The sequence below is a fragment of the Gossypium arboreum genome, chromosome 12 (genome assembly GCF_025698485.1).
Source record: "Gossypium arboreum isolate Shixiya-1 chromosome 12, ASM2569848v2, whole genome shotgun sequence".
Taxonomy (NCBI): Eukaryota; Viridiplantae; Streptophyta; class Magnoliopsida; order Malvales; family Malvaceae; genus Gossypium; species Gossypium arboreum.
This window is the reverse complement of record NC_069081.1, coordinates 2,941,577-2,958,095: the sequence shown is the minus strand read 5'-3', so window position 1 is coordinate 2,958,095 and position 16,519 is coordinate 2,941,577. Positions and strand designations below refer to the sequence as shown.

Below are 16,519 nucleotides of genomic sequence, written 5' to 3'. Positions count from 1 at the left end.
CAAGATATTTGGGGAGAGGTCATGGTGTAAATTGCCAAAAACTTTTTACACCATTGTTGGGGTAGCCATTAGAAAATAAGAACAGATACCAAAACTGTCTTTCTGTATCAAATATTTCCTCATTTTTGTTTCATTTTCTCATGCATTTAAATTATGAACGTACTTTAGTTTGATATGAATTGTTTGTTAACAATAAAAAAGTAAGATAAATTACTTTGTATTTTAAATTACAACATTTGGCCATTGAAAAAGAAAACATAGAGTGTAAAAATTAGTTTAATGAAAAAGAAAATATAGAATCTATTAGGGTAAGTAACGATAAATTTCGACAAGGTATAAATGATAAATAAAATTTGTTGATTGCGAAATCGGCCCTCAAGAGATTGTTGAGCCTTGCTTTTTCCTCCACCTAATATTGTAATTATTCTAATAGTGATATATCTCTGGTGGAACATTAACTCCTCCAATTATATGGGCTTGTTCATAAAATCCCATTTTCATATAGGTTTATTACGTATTAAGGTTATTATCATCAGTCTTTAAAGATTAATTTGGAGTTATACATTATGTCAACAAATTATTTGTATTAATCAAAATTAATTTCCATTTTGTTGGGATTTAGGGCATGAACTAAAAAAAATATATTAGACATGATCAATAAAGTTAAGTTGACGACTATAGACAATTACATCCTTATTTGCGTGTTAGTTAAAATGATGTCTTCCTTTATTGAGAATAGAAATGATTTTGTATTAGAATTTGTATTGTCCTTAATTCAATTTGTAGACATTGAAAATCAAGTGTAAGCAGACATGGAAAAGCAAGTGCAAGCTATAAAATTATTTTCGAGGAGATTATTCGAAGTGAAGTGAAACTATGCATATTATTATTTATTTTCGTGTCTGTTGTATTTTTTGAGTTCAAAAAAGGGCTTTTGTTTTTTCATGAATTTTATTGATAAACGATTTTTGAGAAAATTCCACTGTAAAGGAACTTTTGGAAATTATGTTTTAAAGCACTGGCTACAATTTTTGAAAGAGAAAAAACTAAAATCCTATGATGAAATCACTTGTAAAACCTCATATTGAATTCAAAGGAAAATAAGATTGTTTTGGCAATTCCTTTGTGCAATAGCGAAATTGATGTCTGGAAGGATTGATGGCACGTGGTTGGCTGAACCACAAACATTAATTTGCTTCAAAAGCAAAAAAAGAAGAAGAAGAAAGTCTCTTATGGATTTGATCTTCTGCTTAAAAAAACCAGAATTCTGTGAAAGGATTCAAATTACCATGGCATATTGTAACCCAAAGAAAGAAGTTTGGACTATTTGCGTATAGAAAACCCAAAACAAGAAGAAGCAATCTCTTTTCCTTCTGTCAGAAAGACAGCCCACACTCTTCACCACTCCTGCTCCTGGCTCTGTAAATATACATACACGATAACGATAAAAGAAAGAAACTTGAACCAGAAGTCAAAAAAGAAGCATTAGTTGGTATATTGTACAATCTCTACTTCTGATTTTGCGGTAATGAGAGATGAAGAGTGGATTATGGTGCGGAGACCCACAGTGGCCGATCTCTGGAACCCATGCTCCTCGGATTCAACTTCAAGGCCACTGAAAGTCATCTTCAACGAACCCGCCAAGTACTGGACCGACGCCCTCCCCGTTGGGAATGGTCGTCTTGGTGCCATGATTTGGGGTGGCGTCGCTTCCGAACTTATCCAGCTCAACGGTGAACTAATACTATATTTTCCTTTCGCTTTCTTGTCAAATCTTATCAAATTCTCTTTAATAACTTGTGTTACGTTTCTGAATGAGTGAATAATAAGACCATTAAAATGAATATACATTACATGTGGTGTCTACAAATTATCAATGAAACTAGTAGAAAATGACTATTGTTAAATAATTTTGTAGAGGACACACTTTGGACTGGGGTTCCTGGAGACTATACAAACCCCAATGCTCCATATGCTCTATCAGAGATTAGAAAGCTTGTTGATAGTGGTGAATTTGCTGAAGCTACTGTAGCATCAGCCAAGTTGGTTGGAAATCCTGCAGATGTATGTTACTTCTTTTCCTTATTATTATTATTATAAAAAACTTGTGTGAAGGCAATGTAAAATTATAGAATTTGCCAAACTATTTCTTTGATTTAGGAGTTAAATTCATGAATCACAGGTCTCAGTTTAATTTGTTCTACTGGAAAATATTGAAATTGTTCTAAGAAGCTTATCTGGGTGATTTTTGCCTTTTAATGATGGAGGTTTATCAACTACTTGGTGATATCAAGCTGGAATTTGATGATTCTCATCTGAATTATGATAAAGAAACGTATCAAAGAGAGCTGGACTTGGATAATGCAACTGTGCAAATAAAATATACTGTGGATGGTGTAGAATTTTCCAGAGAGCATTTTGCCTCTAATCCCGACCAAGTAATGGTAACGAAGATTTCTGGGAGCAAGCCTGGGTCTGTATCCTTTACTGTATATCTGGACAGCAAGTTAGATCACCATTGTAAAATGACCGGTGAAAGGCAGATTATAATGGAAGGACATTGCCCAGAAAAGCGAATCCCACCACAAGTGTATGCAGATGACAAGCGAAAGGGTATCCAGTTTTCTGCTGTTCTTGATTTAAAGATTAGCAAGGGGAATGGCATCGTACATATTCTAGATGACAGCAAGTTAAGGGTTGAAGGTTCTGATTGGGCTATTTTGCTTCTGGTGGCATCATCTTCATTTGATGGGCCATTCACCAAGCCATCAGATTCTAAGAAGGATCCTACTTCAGATTCTCTCAATGTCCTGAAGTCGATTAGTAATCTGTCACATGTTGATCTTTATGCTCATCATTTGGATGACTACCAGAATCTGTTCCGCCGTGTCTCACTGCAGTTTTCACAAAGTTCAAGATCTGTTGTGTGCCTCAAGAAAAATCAAGACGGTAGAGTTCCAACAACGGCTGAGAGAATAAAATCTTTTCAAATGGATGAGGATCCATATCTTGTCGAGCTTCTGTTCCAGTTTGGCCGGTATTTACTTATTTCTTCTTCACGGCCTGGAACTCAGGTGGCTAACTTGCAAGGAATATGGAACAAAGATCTTGAGCCAAAATGGGAGTATGTCTACATTCCGTTTCTCTTATTTTTCTCATTTAATCTTGCTTGTGTGATGTATGTCCTGTGGAACATTATATCTGCAGCCATTATATCCATCAAAGTATTACTTGGATTGTGACTGGTTCTGTTACCTCTGTCCTCAGCTCTGCTCCTCATTTGAACATCAATCTTGAAATGAATTATTGGCCTTCCTTGCCATGCAACCTTAGTGAATGCCAGGAGCCCTTATTTGATTTCCTCAGTTCCCTATCGGTCAATGGTCGTAAAACTGCAGAAGTAAGAGTCTTCCCTTTAAACTAAACCTGCTACACTGATTTAGTCTTGTAAATATAACCTGTTTATACCTGCTAAATTACATGGTTGAAACTTCGAATCGAGTGTTCTGATTCCTGCAATGATTTGAAAGTCATAGGTCCTGCATTTTGATATGTAGATATCTGGCTTCTTATTAGGGTTTTTCTTTACTGGGAAACGAACATACTGCCCTTCCTCCTCTAACCTAGAAGCCATAGTTTTATAACAGTAGACCTTGACAATAATATCTTATGGCTTATGAGGTATATGTTCCTCCTTTTTCTATTTTACATTTTTTCATATGAAAATTTCTTTGTAACACAATCTACAGGTCAACTATGAAACAAGCGGTTGGGTTGTACATCATAAATCTGACATATGGGCAAAATCATCAGCAGATGCTGGTGATGTTGATTGGGCATTATGGCCCATGGGTGGAGCTTGGCTTTGTGTTCATCTGTGGGAGCACTACACATACACCATGGACATTGTGAGATCCTGATATTTTTGTAACATATTTTCCATTTCCTGGTAAAACATCACAATAAAAACTAGTTCCTTGTTAGAGGAATGCTATTTCTGTTATCTCAGAATTGTTTTTCTCGCTGCTGTTAAGTGCACAATATGAAGTGCCTTCATAGCCAAAACTCCAAGTTTATGATTCTTTTATCAAATGAGAAGAATTTACTACTTTTATCTTGCAGCATTGTAATGCTGATACTATCATTTTCTTAACACACAATACATTATGAAATGACTTTTAACTATTAAATATGTCCTATGTTTTTAGGATTTTCTTAAAGACAAGGCATACCCTTTGTTGAAAGGGTGCGGGCTATTTCTGTTAGATTGGTTGATCGAAGGGAAAGGAGGTTATCTTGAAACTAACCCATCAACATCTCCTGAACATGACTTTATCGCTCCAGATGGTAACCGTGCTAGTGTGAGCTATTCATCAACCATGGACATGGCAATCATAAAAGAAGTCTTCTCTGTGATTGTTTCAGCTGCTGAGGTGAATCCCTTATTCTAAACTTAACAAGAAGAATCCTAGTTCTCCATTTCACTAAACTCTTTATGTTGGTACAGGTTTTGGATAAAAATGAGGATGATTTAGTAAAAAGAGTGCGTAACGCTCAATCGAGGCTTTCCCCAACCAAAGTTGCGAAAGATGGTTCCATCATGGAATGGGTATGTCAGTAACTCCACAAAGTTAAAGCTAACTTTTCAAGACCTTGATTTTCAGTCATAAGTCAGTGTATCAAAACTGTTGATATTTTCCGGTTAAGAACTTACCTGTTTGATAGACAGGCACAAGATTTTCAGGACCCTGATGTGCATCACCGACATCTTTCACACTTGTTTGGGCTTTTTCCTGGACACACAATCACAATTGAAAGCATGCCAGACCTTTGCAAAGCTGCAGAGAATACACTTCATAAACGAGGTTGGTCTTTGTTGGCTATCTGGATTGTTTATTTAGTGTTTCTGCCCTCCTCTACAATATTGGTCTATTGCATCCAGTCTACACTCTGCAGTTAGTGTCCTTTGCTTTTTTGGTTTTCAACATGTTGCTTCTCTATGGTGATAGTTTATACTTGATCCTCAAGAGTAGGGCAAACTTGCCTAAGCCAATATAAAACATAAAAATAATGAATGTTTGTCAATATTATTTGTCAAAATATGAGATTATATAATTTATTGCATGTGAAAGATTGTTTGTACAATGTGATGAAGGAATGTCCCAGAATCAACTTCTTTGCTTAAAGGCTTAGTTTGTACAACTTTGGATCCTATCTTGTATAGAATATAGCTTATAAGTTCAATTTTTTTATTGCATCAACTGTTTTCGTGCATTCCATTAGATTAAATTGTACCCAAGAAATTTTAGAGTTCAAGCTGACTATTTTTGTAATAGTCGGGTAGGCTTTTTCTCTTTTATCTTCATCATTTTACCAGGAGAGGAAGGACCAGGATGGTCCACCATGTGGAAAGCTGCTTTGTGGGCACGTCTTCATGACAGTGAGCACTCATATCGGATGGTCAAACATTTAATATACTTTGTGGATCCAGAACATGAGAAAGCTTTCAGAGGTGGAATATACAGTAACTTATTTGCAGCACACCCTCCTTTCCAGATAGATGCCAACTTTGGGTAAGCTACACCGTCTGTTTTCTTCATCAATTAGATATGATCACTAAAGAAACACTAATCAGTTGACTTTTTGAACCAATTTGGTTTTAGCTACTTCTGGTTTCAAACATTCAAAACATATGAAACTGAGTAAGGTGTTATGTTTTGTGAATTTGGGTGTCAGTTTTACTGCAGCAGTTGCAGAAATGCTAGTTCAAAGTACCTTGGAAGACCTATACTTGCTTCCTGCTCTTCCCCGGGATTATTGGGGAAATGGGTGTGTGGAAGGATTGGTGGCACGTGGAGGATTGACAGTCAACATTTGCTGGAAAGAAGGAAATCTCCACCGACTAGGTCTTTGGTTGAAAAACCGGAAATCTTGGAGAAGATTCAGATTACACTACAGAGAAACTATGGTATCTGTAAACCTATCATGTGAAACAATGTACACATACAATGGACGGTTAGACTGTGTGAGTACTTACTCTTTACTATAATAAAAAGATAGAATATGGATCCTTTTGGTGTTTATGTTCAATAAAATTGAGGAACTTTGGCTCCTCCTTTCTGCTTCAGTTCTTGTCCTATGTCTCCTCTCTTTGACTGTTATCTGATATTCTAGGCCAAATGCTAGCAATCTCGTTGTTTAGAGTTTAAGTGTTAAACTACATAAAATATCAAAGATGGTGCATCAAAACAGAGATTGATTGCATGGATTAAACCACCAGATATTTAGCTCAATTGGATCGGCCTCCTCCATTACAGGTGCATGGAATAGCTATGGACATGCTGCGTTTTCTTTTTGCTGTGTTCTTTCATTGCATTGCATTGAAGGTTGTTATTTTTGGTAAGGTTTCTAAGTGAAGAAAAATGTGTTTCAAAGGCCTAGGCAGTCTGGATCAACTAGAAGCAGTCGAAAGGCCCAAAAAGGCTTCAAATGTTCAGTCTACTAAAATTGGCAAACGGGAGACAAAACACACCCATCCCCTTAAACCCTAACCAAAACCTTACTGAATTACTACATCCGGCTTCTGTCGTGTCTTATCACTCTCCGTAATTACCGTTCCGTCCAAAAAGCTTCACTGCGAAAATGGCTTGGCGTGGTGCAGGATCCCTCTCTCGCTCCGTCATGTCTGCCGCCAGAGCTCCATCGCTCCGCACCCCTGCGCCTATGCCTCGCGTCCGTCTCCGTACTTCCTCAGCTCCCCGCCTTCAGTCACGCCGTCTCTCCTTCGCCCCTTCCAGGTCTTTTCTTTAAACTTCTCTTTTGGCTCTGCATTACATGGAAGTCGGGAATAGAAGCAAAGCGGCTTAAAAGTAGCTAATTTTCAGTTAACATTGATTTTTATTGTAAAATTACTAGAAATAACTCTTGGTGGAAAATTATTTCCTGCGAAAGTGATTCAAATCCGATTACTGTATTGGTTTGAGTTTATTTACTAAACTTCTATTGCCTCGTTTATTGATTGGAAAATATAGCAGTAAAATTATGGAATGTTTTGAACATGAATTTGAAAATTTGAGTTTCTCGTCTAATCTACACAAATAGTCACCCTTATTTGTCTCAGGTTACATTTGTCACTTATGTTTAAAATATTACGATTTAGGCACTTATTATTATTTTGTTACGAAGTGATCACTCTACCGTTAAGCTTCATTATCTCTCTAACGGTAATCGTAAGTGGTAAATAAAATAATTAGGAACAAGAACAGTGAAAGTAGCAACCCTTTTCTGAAAATTTTAAAATTAGCTTGAATGAAACATGATTCTGGTTGCATTTTATGAGATGTCTATTGACGTAAAATAAAATACATGTCTACAAAAAATTTCAAAAAATAGAAGAAAAAATCAAGAATTTTAATTTAGGATTTTCATTAAATAATAAAAAATCTAATCTTTTGTTTTTCAGTGCTGAATAAAAGAGATAGAGGAATACAAAGAAGACATACTTGAACCTTCTATTGAATCCAACTTTATAAAGCAGTCAATTTGATTTCAACTATTTTGATATTAATAATAGTTTTTCTAGTCAAATGAGAAAAAACTATTGAAAAAAGAAGAGATGGAAGAAAAATTAAAAAGAGGATATGAACAATTTTTTAGTTAAGGTTTAGGTTTAAAAATTTTAATTAATTAAATTTTTTAATTAAAAATCTATTTTTATCCCATTTAGAAATCCAAGTTAGCACTTAAAATCTAGTTGGACTGCCACTTAAGATTACCGTTAAAAAGATAACGGAACTTAATGGTAGAGTTATCACTTCGTAACAAAATAATAACATAAATGACTACAACGTAACATTTCAAATATAAGTGATTGAAATGTAACCTGAGCCAAACAAAAATGACTATTTTTGTAGATTAACCATCCTTGAATTGCATTTTTTTTAAAATCCTAAGTTCTCAAAACGTAACCTAAATGTATAGTTTATAGTCCAAATTCCAAGTCTCGTTTCATACAAGTTTATTGGGATTCATACAAGTTAACGAGGGCCTGTTTTTTTTTCTTTTTATTTTATTTTTTTTTTATGAAAAAGAATTCCAGTTTGCTGACATTTTCTATTGACAAAATGAAATGGCTAAAGACATATTGGGGTTCTCATGCTTGTTTCAGGAATTTGGGAGAATTGGGATGTGTCCAGTCGTTCTTGCCTCTACATAACTTGGTTCCCATGGCTTGTCTTACTTCGCATCTTACTGTTAACGTGCGGGCTTGTTGTGAGCTGTCTCATGGTACCTTCTGTCGTTCTTGTCAGGATCGCTAGTAGTCTCTTTGTGTGTCTTACTATATCTAGGATACATGGAAAAGAAATTGATGGAACGGAGTTTTTCTGATTTCTTTTATTCACTTCTCTTGAGTCTTTTATAACTTTCAACTATGCAAAGTAGATACTTGGTTTTTTATAATTGCTTTGTGATTATTGTGCTATATTTACGAAAAAGACGTAAACTAGGTAAATTTTATAAATTTGGTTAATGAGAAGGAATTGGGATTGGGATTGATAGGGAGGAATGGAAAAGATGGGTGATGCACGTGGACTTTCGATCAGCCAAAGGAGAGAATGATTCCACCTTGTAGGTTTCTTTTATTATTATTATTATTATTATTTTACCCTTACTGTGAAAGTATAAAGAAATGTACCTTAACCAACAGTTTTAAAGTAAACAGATAAAATTTAACCTTTTTTCTCTCGTCTTGTTTTAAATAAATGCTTTTAAGTGATATACCTCTTTTAAATGTTGGCCATTGGGTTTTGACACTATCAAAGGCAATTTGATAAAAGAAAGGGTCAAAGGGCCTAACATTTCCTTGTTCAGTCCGTGCAAAATGCTATTACCTAAATATGGTGCAGCAACATAGGAGCAATGATCTTGATATGGTCTCTACCCTTTAAATACTTCTTGTACTGAACTATACTTCGATTCATGTTTTTTTGTCCTTATGAGTGCTAGATTTTTAACTGTTGCACCTCTTTTTTTTTTTTTTCGTGTGTTAAAACCCTAATAATATTAGAAAAGAAGAATATGTCTTTACCTGTTTAACTTTAGCTGTTAAAATATGTTGTCCTTAGCAGTTTGTTGAACATTGTTTTGCTGATTTAGTGCTTCGCACCCTGTTGGAAGGGTAGGAAGGTGTCTCTACTGAATCTCATGTTTATCTTACAATTGTCATTGGTATTTACAGTAACTGACAATCACTAATATTAGACATTCAAAGAACATTGAAATGCTTGCACTCCTAGACTACGCTATACTTCAAGCTAAATTGTTCTCTAGTTAAAACAGTGACAAGTTAGGGTGGAAAAATGTTCCTCACGTTTACTTTTGGTGATCACTCAAATCACTTTGCTAACTTGTCACAATGACTGGGGAATCTTGTGCTTTTGGTTCTTGTTGAAGGCTTCTGTCATTGACTAGTTGCTTGAAGAAAAATTGATATCAATAATAATTTGTTGGTTGAACAACATTTGGTAGACAAGAAATAAATTTGATAGGACTTGAGGTGAACTGCTATCGGAAGTGTTGAACCTTATGTGCTAATTATTTGTGCCTCCATTGCAGGTACTTGAAAGGCCATGGATTAGCACTGCTGAGTGCAACAAGCGAATTGAGGGAGTCCAATATTAGTTTGTCCTGTGGGGGTCAGAGGCTAGGTACTCTTACCATAAATTATCCAAAAAAAAAAAAAGGTTAGGTTTTATGCTACTGCCAGGAAAAACCTTTAATTTTTAATTTTCTTATATGATCGACCTGTAGGTACTTTAGTTGCTCTTATTGATCAATAACTCCATTTTTGTGATGCATGGTATTGGTAGCTTAACGAAACTGTTTTTTAGGAATTTTCAATGTATGATTTTGCACATAAGAGATCCACTGTGATTGCATGAATTAGCGGACATGTTATGGAGTATATTGTGCCTGTTGAGTTTTGGCCAGCACCTATGTTTGCACATGGGGTGCCTGTAATGAGCAGAAGCAGCTCTTGCTGTCAATTCATGCAGCATGACCCACTTGAGCGACATGTTTGTGGAGCAATTATAGCTCCATCTTTGAGATTTGGTGGATTGTCCAAAGGCCAAAACTGTTGGTGTTCTAGTGGGTGATGGTCCATGTGCATCAATCCTTTGGTTTCCTATTTCCACTAACTTCACCTTCCTCCATAACTTTTTTATTCTGGTCAAAACAACATTTGAAAGTCAAAATATAGACCAGGCCGCATAACTAAGCCAAGTCTGATGTTCCTGTTTTTGAGGTTATTGGTTAAGAATCATAGTTTCTTCTTGTTCCATCTACATCAAATTGAACGGATTGTCAACTAAGTTGAGTTCTCAAAACATTCATCAAGATTCGGGGTGGGATGTGCTGATCTATATTAAAAAAAGGTGGTTTTGAGTTTATGTGTATAAAGGAGAGTTGGTTGCTGCGCCCACATGTAAGCTGTTGAGTGCCCGCATTGTGGGGGACGACTCTTTGTGGATAACTGATCCCCGGATCCAAAGTAAATGAAACATGCGTACTTGCCTTCTATATCCCCACTGACTCGTTAATCAACAGTCGTTGGTGCAATAAAGACTTTACTCTTCCCTTTTTGTTAGACACTAAAATTAAATTCATACAAATTTAAACTAGTCGTAAATTCCAAAATATTAAATTAGGTCAAGATTTGTTAATTAGGGCTCCTTTGGATGCCTAGTTACTTCCAGTGAAGCACGTTTACTCTTGATTTTGGTGCAATTGCACCACTTATACTTGTTTGGATGACAACAAATTTGGCCAGCGAAAGATTTTCCAACGCACTGGTGAGGAAGTTTTAGACTGGAGTGTCAAACACCAGTAAACAAAACACAACTATAGTGGGTAATATTTTTACCACTTTATCCTTAATATGGGTGTGAAAATAAGACTTTTGGGTATCCAAATAAGTAAATTACAAATGTTATTATTATATAGCAATTAAATAAATTTTATTCTTTTATATATGTTGATGTAGTAAATATATAAATTTATTATAAAATATATAAATTATATGTTTATTGTAATAATTATTTTAATATTTACCATAAATATATTTTAAAATAAATATATAAATAAAAGTTAATTATAAATAAGTAGATATATGAACTTTATGTAATGTAATTGTTTATTAATAAAATTTTTGTTTTAATATAAATAAAAATTAATATATATTATTTAATATGGTATAATTATTTATTTTACATATATAATTTAATTTAATTTAATTTAATGTAATGTCTTTAATAGTTATTTTTTATTTTCATCTCACCACTACATTGTGTTTGAATCCAAACATACACCCCACCGCTGTTTCTAATCTCACTGTTACAGTATCCAATCTCACCGCCACAATAAATAATCTCACCGCTGCCACTGTTTTTGATCTCACCTGAAGTAAACGCACCGCCCATCCAAACTAAGCCTTAGTAATTAATTAATCAAATGAAAGTAATAAATGAGAAGGGTGGATGGGTTCAAATTCTGTGGCGTCACAATCAGTAAAGTAGCCAACCAGTTGGGTTGGCAATGGAGATTCTGAGGTGGTGCAGAAAGCAAAAATAATAAAGTGCTTTTTCTAAAACTACAGTGAAGTGGCTAAAAAGTTATGAACACATCATTCTGAAGACCACCTTCGATTTCAGTAGGAATCATTATCATCAAGGTTATGGGTGAGTAATCAATCATCTCTTATCCCCCTCTGTCAGCACCATTGTTCTTATTCTGTCGTATTCTAGTTTAGAGAATCCATTGAAAAGCAATGCATGGCGGACGTTGACAATTAATTAACCCACACCAAATCTTTAAATTCTTTACCCCCTTTTCATTTAACTTTTGCAAATCTCAATAGCAAAGCTAATCCCATTTTTTGCGACGAAATTATTTTCAACAAAGTAATATGAATTTTTCTTTTGACGAAAATTTTGTGGCAAATAATCAAGTTTATTTTACCTACTTTTTGACAATTATTCTCTCATATATTTGTCGAAAATAGTTTGACCTACTATTCATTCATACCATATCATTTCTAATGAAAATTTCCGACCATGTTATAATATCTCTTTTGTAGCTGTAATTGAATGATGAACAATATTTTAGTTCACAATTGTAAATTATATTCATATAAAATCAATTTGTTACTTTGCATGTTGTGAAGCTGATGTAGCTAGACTTTTGTCAACATAAAAACCATGATAGTCAGGCATAATATGAAATTTTTAATTGGTAGTTTTAGACATTATATTTCAAATTATTTTATCTTGTAAAACGTAGCAAAAATTAGGTACAAGATTGTGTGAAGATTCCTCAAGTACAATACAAGAGAGTTGTGTCTCGATCAAAAATTATAAAAGTTAAAGAAAATAAGTCTTATGATGTTTGAAGTCTCGATCGATATCTCAAAATGAAGATAAGGTAGATAGAACAACATTTTGAATGAGGAATGAACCACACCTTGAATTGGTGATAATGGATAACATTGATCTAAAAAAAGTCTATATTAAACATAGAATAACTCCACTTCCAAACAAAGTTTTAAGAGGAAATTTTAGAGTGTAAAATATGTTCATCGAGGAACTATTGTGTGAAGAGAGTTTATCATTTTGAATGATTAGTTAGAAAACAGTCACTTGGTAATTAAGATAGTAAGTGTGAGAATCAAACTAATATGTACAAAGATGAGGTTGCAACTTGAGTGAGGGGGTTAGGCTTAAATCATCAAGTTATTTGTACTATATGAATTTTAGTGGATTGATTCTCTAAGCAAGATTCCACAAATGTAGGTTAAGTTCGAACTGCATAAACATTTCTTGTATGATTAATTTTCTTATAGTTGTTCTACTAGTTGGGGCCACAAATCTTACCACAACCTAGCCAAGTATACAATCATTTGGTGACCCTAAACCCTACATCTAGCCAGTTTACATAGAAGCCATGAAAAAATGATGATCAATAACTCGACCACCACTTCTAGATAGATCAAACTACTCATGTTGGAAAGCTAAAATGAAAGCCTTTATTAAATCCATTGATGAAAAGGCATGGAGAGTTGCGAGAACCTTCACAAACAGTTGAGAAGATTCTTAAGCCTGAAGTTACTCGGACTACTAAAGAAAATAAGACAACAAACTACAATTCCAAAGCCTTGTATGCTATCTTTAATGAGGTGGATCTATAAGAACTTTAAAGGATTTCAAGATGTGTATCAGCAAGAGAAGTATGAAATATCTTAGAGATTGCACATGAATGAATTTCAAGAGTGAATATGCCAAAACTCCATATACTCACCACTAGCTTTAAAACTTTATGCATGTCTAAATCTAAATCTATCTTTTATTGTTATTCTAGACTATGTGATATTGTTAATAAGGCTTATGCTTTGGGTGAGATATATTCTAAAGAAAAATAAGTTTGTGAAGTGCTAAGATCACTACCAGAAAAGTTTGGCATATAAGTTGTTACCATTGAGGAAACCAAAGATATCAACAAAATGAGACTAGGTAAGTTTATTAGGTCTTTACAAAATTTTGAAATGAATCTTGAAGATTCTAGACATGAAAGGAATAAAAGAAACAAAAACTATGCTTTCTTTGTGTAAAAAAAATGAACACATTTACAAACACAATTGATGAAACTTCTGTAGTTGTTAAAGATTTGCAAAAAAGAATTAGCCTTGTTGACTAAGAACTTAAACAAGGTCTTCAAAAGGTACTCTAAAAAGAAAAAGTCTAGTGAGAATAAGGGAAAGAAGAAGCTTCTTTTGCTAATAAAAATCCAAAAAGAAAGGAAAAGGCATCTAGTGCCATGATTAATGGTCATATCCAGGCAAAATGTTCAAACACATTAAAAAAAAAGTATTTCAATATCACATGGAGCGATGACTTTAAAAGTGAAAATTATGAAGATTATCATATAAGTAATTATGTTACATTTTCATTTACGTTCAAAGGTATAGATGATAGTGACAATGATGATAATGATGCAGATACACAGTTAGGTTGATCCTATAAAATCATACTAGACAAATAGGATTTGTTGGGTAATGTGAATGGGAAGCTCAGTGGTGAGGTTTCAAGTCTCAAGGAGAAAAATTGTAAGCTTACCTAGCTCGTGTAAGGAAAAGAAGTTCAATTGAACAAAAATAAAACTAAACTTGATGTTGCTAAAGAGATCTCAAGAAGCTTTTGACAAGAAGTGAAAAACTTGATGAAGTCTTAGCTACAATTAAAAAAGAAGTTAAGGAATATAGGTTTGAGAATTATTGGTAATCATCTTTGCAAAATAAACCTTCTATTTTTATGAAAGTAGGAACATCAAGTACCACACTTGAAGACATGACCAATTTGAAGGGAGAATGGTACCTATCTATCACTATCGTGAAGTTGTTGGGCATATAAAACCCATATGTTACAAGATTTTGAGAGATAAGAAAAATCATTTATGGCACAACTAAAGTGACCATAGGAGTTGCCACAACACGGAACATGCTCATAGATTATATGGAGACAAATGAGCATAAATGTTTTATCATTTCTTATAGTGCAATGAAGGCTTCTACAAATACTCTGTAGTATTTTGCCAGTGGTTGCTCAAGACATATGGCTAGAGACATGGCAAATTTGAAAGATACTAAAAGTTACTTTGAGGGCAGAGTTACTTTTGGAGATGGAAAAAAAAAAGGAAAAAGTTACAAGCAAAAATACATTAAACATTGAATATTTTCCTAATATTAAAAATGTGTTTCTTGTACAGGGATTGAAAACAAATTTGATAAGCATTAATCAGCTATGTGATCAAGGCCTTCATGTAAAATTTAATAAAGATAGCTAGAAGTTAATTCATGAAGAAAATGTTATAATTATGAAGAGTGTCAAAACCTTTGATAATTGCTATAAGTAACTATATATGCAGTAGAGCTTTAATTCAAGACGGAGAGATTTAGCATCAAAAGCTAGGACATGTAAGCTATCAAAATTTGCAAAGATTAGTTCGATATGATGATATTTAGGGACTTCAAAAGTTTGGTAGTGAAATATCCAAACCTTATGGAAATTATGTACTAGGAAAACAACATAAGATGTCTTATAAATAGTTGCCACATATAGTGACAAAACATCCATTGGAGTTATTGTACATGGATTTGTTTATTCCAATGCAAATAGAAAGCATGAGAGTAAGAAATATGTTTTCATTTGTGCTGATGATTATTCAAGACTTGAATTCTTAAAAAACGAATCATAAGTTTCAATAGTTTTAAAAGGTTTTCTACCAGATTAATGACTGAGAAGAGTAAAATAATTAGGAAGATCAATCGTATTAGAATTGGCAATGGTCGCGGTTTTAAGAATGATGAATTTGCAAGCTTTTGTGACATATTTTGGATAGCTCAGGAATTTCCAACCTCAAATACACCTCAATAGAACGGGATAGTTGAAATAAAGAAATAACAAAGTACTTGATAACCTATAAAAGTAACATATTTTAATCTCATTCTTAATGCGTTTTTGGATGATTAATTATGAAAATTAGTGAATTTGATGCTTCTAATCCTTTAAATTCATGTTTCTATACTTAGGAGAGTATTTGGGAGTGAAATGAGCAAAAAGCGAGCCAAAATCAAACAAATAGAGCTATTTTCAGGATCCACACGGCCTGGGCATTTCCACATAGGCTGGACACATGCCCGTGTGAGCCACACGGGCTGGACGCACACCCATGTGCCAGCCCGTGTCGATTTCGCAACCTACTTCTCAAATACGTGAAAAAAAAACCAAATTTTTAGGCTTTCTCAGCATTCTAAAGTCTATAAATACCTATTATAAGAATACCTAGGGAGTAATTAGAGAAAATTGAAGAAAACACTCGAAGAAACCATCGGAGTCAACTCGGAAGTGGATCTCCATCAAGATTGAAGATCTCCTTTTAATTTCTTTCGAAGTTTTGTTGAATTTATTTATGTCTGATGATGATTCACTTAACTAACTAAAATCACGACAAAGACAAGCACACCTATTGAATAATAGTATAGCTATGGTGAGTCGGGAATATTGTATCCACGAGGACTAAAAGTACTAGTACTTACTATCTTTCTATTATCTAGCCGGTAAATTGAAGAAGTTTGTCTTAAATCTAAAATGTTCTAATTACTTAGGACGCAACAGAGAATAAGTAAGAAAATAATCGAATAAATCAATGAGAGAGACAATACCTAGGAAAGAATCCACCTAGACTTTACTTATTATTCTGAAACTGAATTAAACGATTTATTCACTTGCCTTGATCTATAGAAATCCCTAAATTATATTAATATCTCTTTCGAGAGAAAAAATAACTAACTCTAGGTTGATTAATTGAAATCACTTTCTAATTAAAACCCCTATTGTCGCATTAACTCGATCTATGGATTCCTCTATTAGATTTGACTCTAATCCGGTAGATTTATGTCGTCCTATTT

The 16,519-nt window shown here is 34.0% G+C and overlaps 2 protein-coding genes across 4 annotated transcripts; both read left to right on the top strand.

Annotated features, from left to right (window-relative positions):
- Positions 1 to 629: 629 nt before the first annotated feature.
- On the top strand, positions 630 to 9,919 carry LOC108479979 (alpha-L-fucosidase 2-like). The gene is made up of 11 exons (XM_053023023.1): positions 630 to 1,733; positions 1,919 to 2,064; positions 2,268 to 3,124; positions 3,268 to 3,400; positions 3,750 to 3,908; positions 4,209 to 4,433; positions 4,508 to 4,609; positions 4,730 to 4,865; positions 5,378 to 5,573; positions 5,737 to 6,025; positions 9,616 to 9,919. Exons 1-11 carry the CDS (start codon positions 1,529 to 1,531, stop codon positions 9,679 to 9,681), a joined length of 2,514 nt encoding a protein of 837 aa, XP_052878983.1. The 5' UTR covers positions 630 to 1,528; the 3' UTR covers positions 9,682 to 9,919.
- Positions 6,643 to 9,919, top strand: LOC108479980 (uncharacterized). 3 transcript variants are annotated; one of them, XM_017782863.2, is made up of 4 exons: positions 6,643 to 6,797; positions 8,168 to 8,286; positions 8,560 to 8,628; positions 9,616 to 9,919. In XM_017782863.2, the coding sequence occupies exons 1-3, from the start codon at positions 6,643 to 6,645 to the stop codon at positions 8,580 to 8,582; spliced, it is 297 nt and encodes a 98-aa protein (XP_017638352.1). In that variant the 3' UTR covers positions 8,583 to 8,628; positions 9,616 to 9,919. The 3 variants fall into 3 exon arrangements, with proteins under 3 accessions (XP_017638352.1, XP_052878984.1, XP_017638351.1); XM_053023024.1 differs by lacking the exon at positions 8,560 to 8,628 and having other exon boundaries at positions 8,168 to 8,290; positions 9,620 to 9,919; XM_017782862.2 differs by lacking the exons at positions 8,560 to 8,628; positions 9,616 to 9,919 and having other exon boundaries at positions 8,168 to 8,556.
- Positions 9,920 to 16,519: the final 6,600 nt, after the last annotated feature.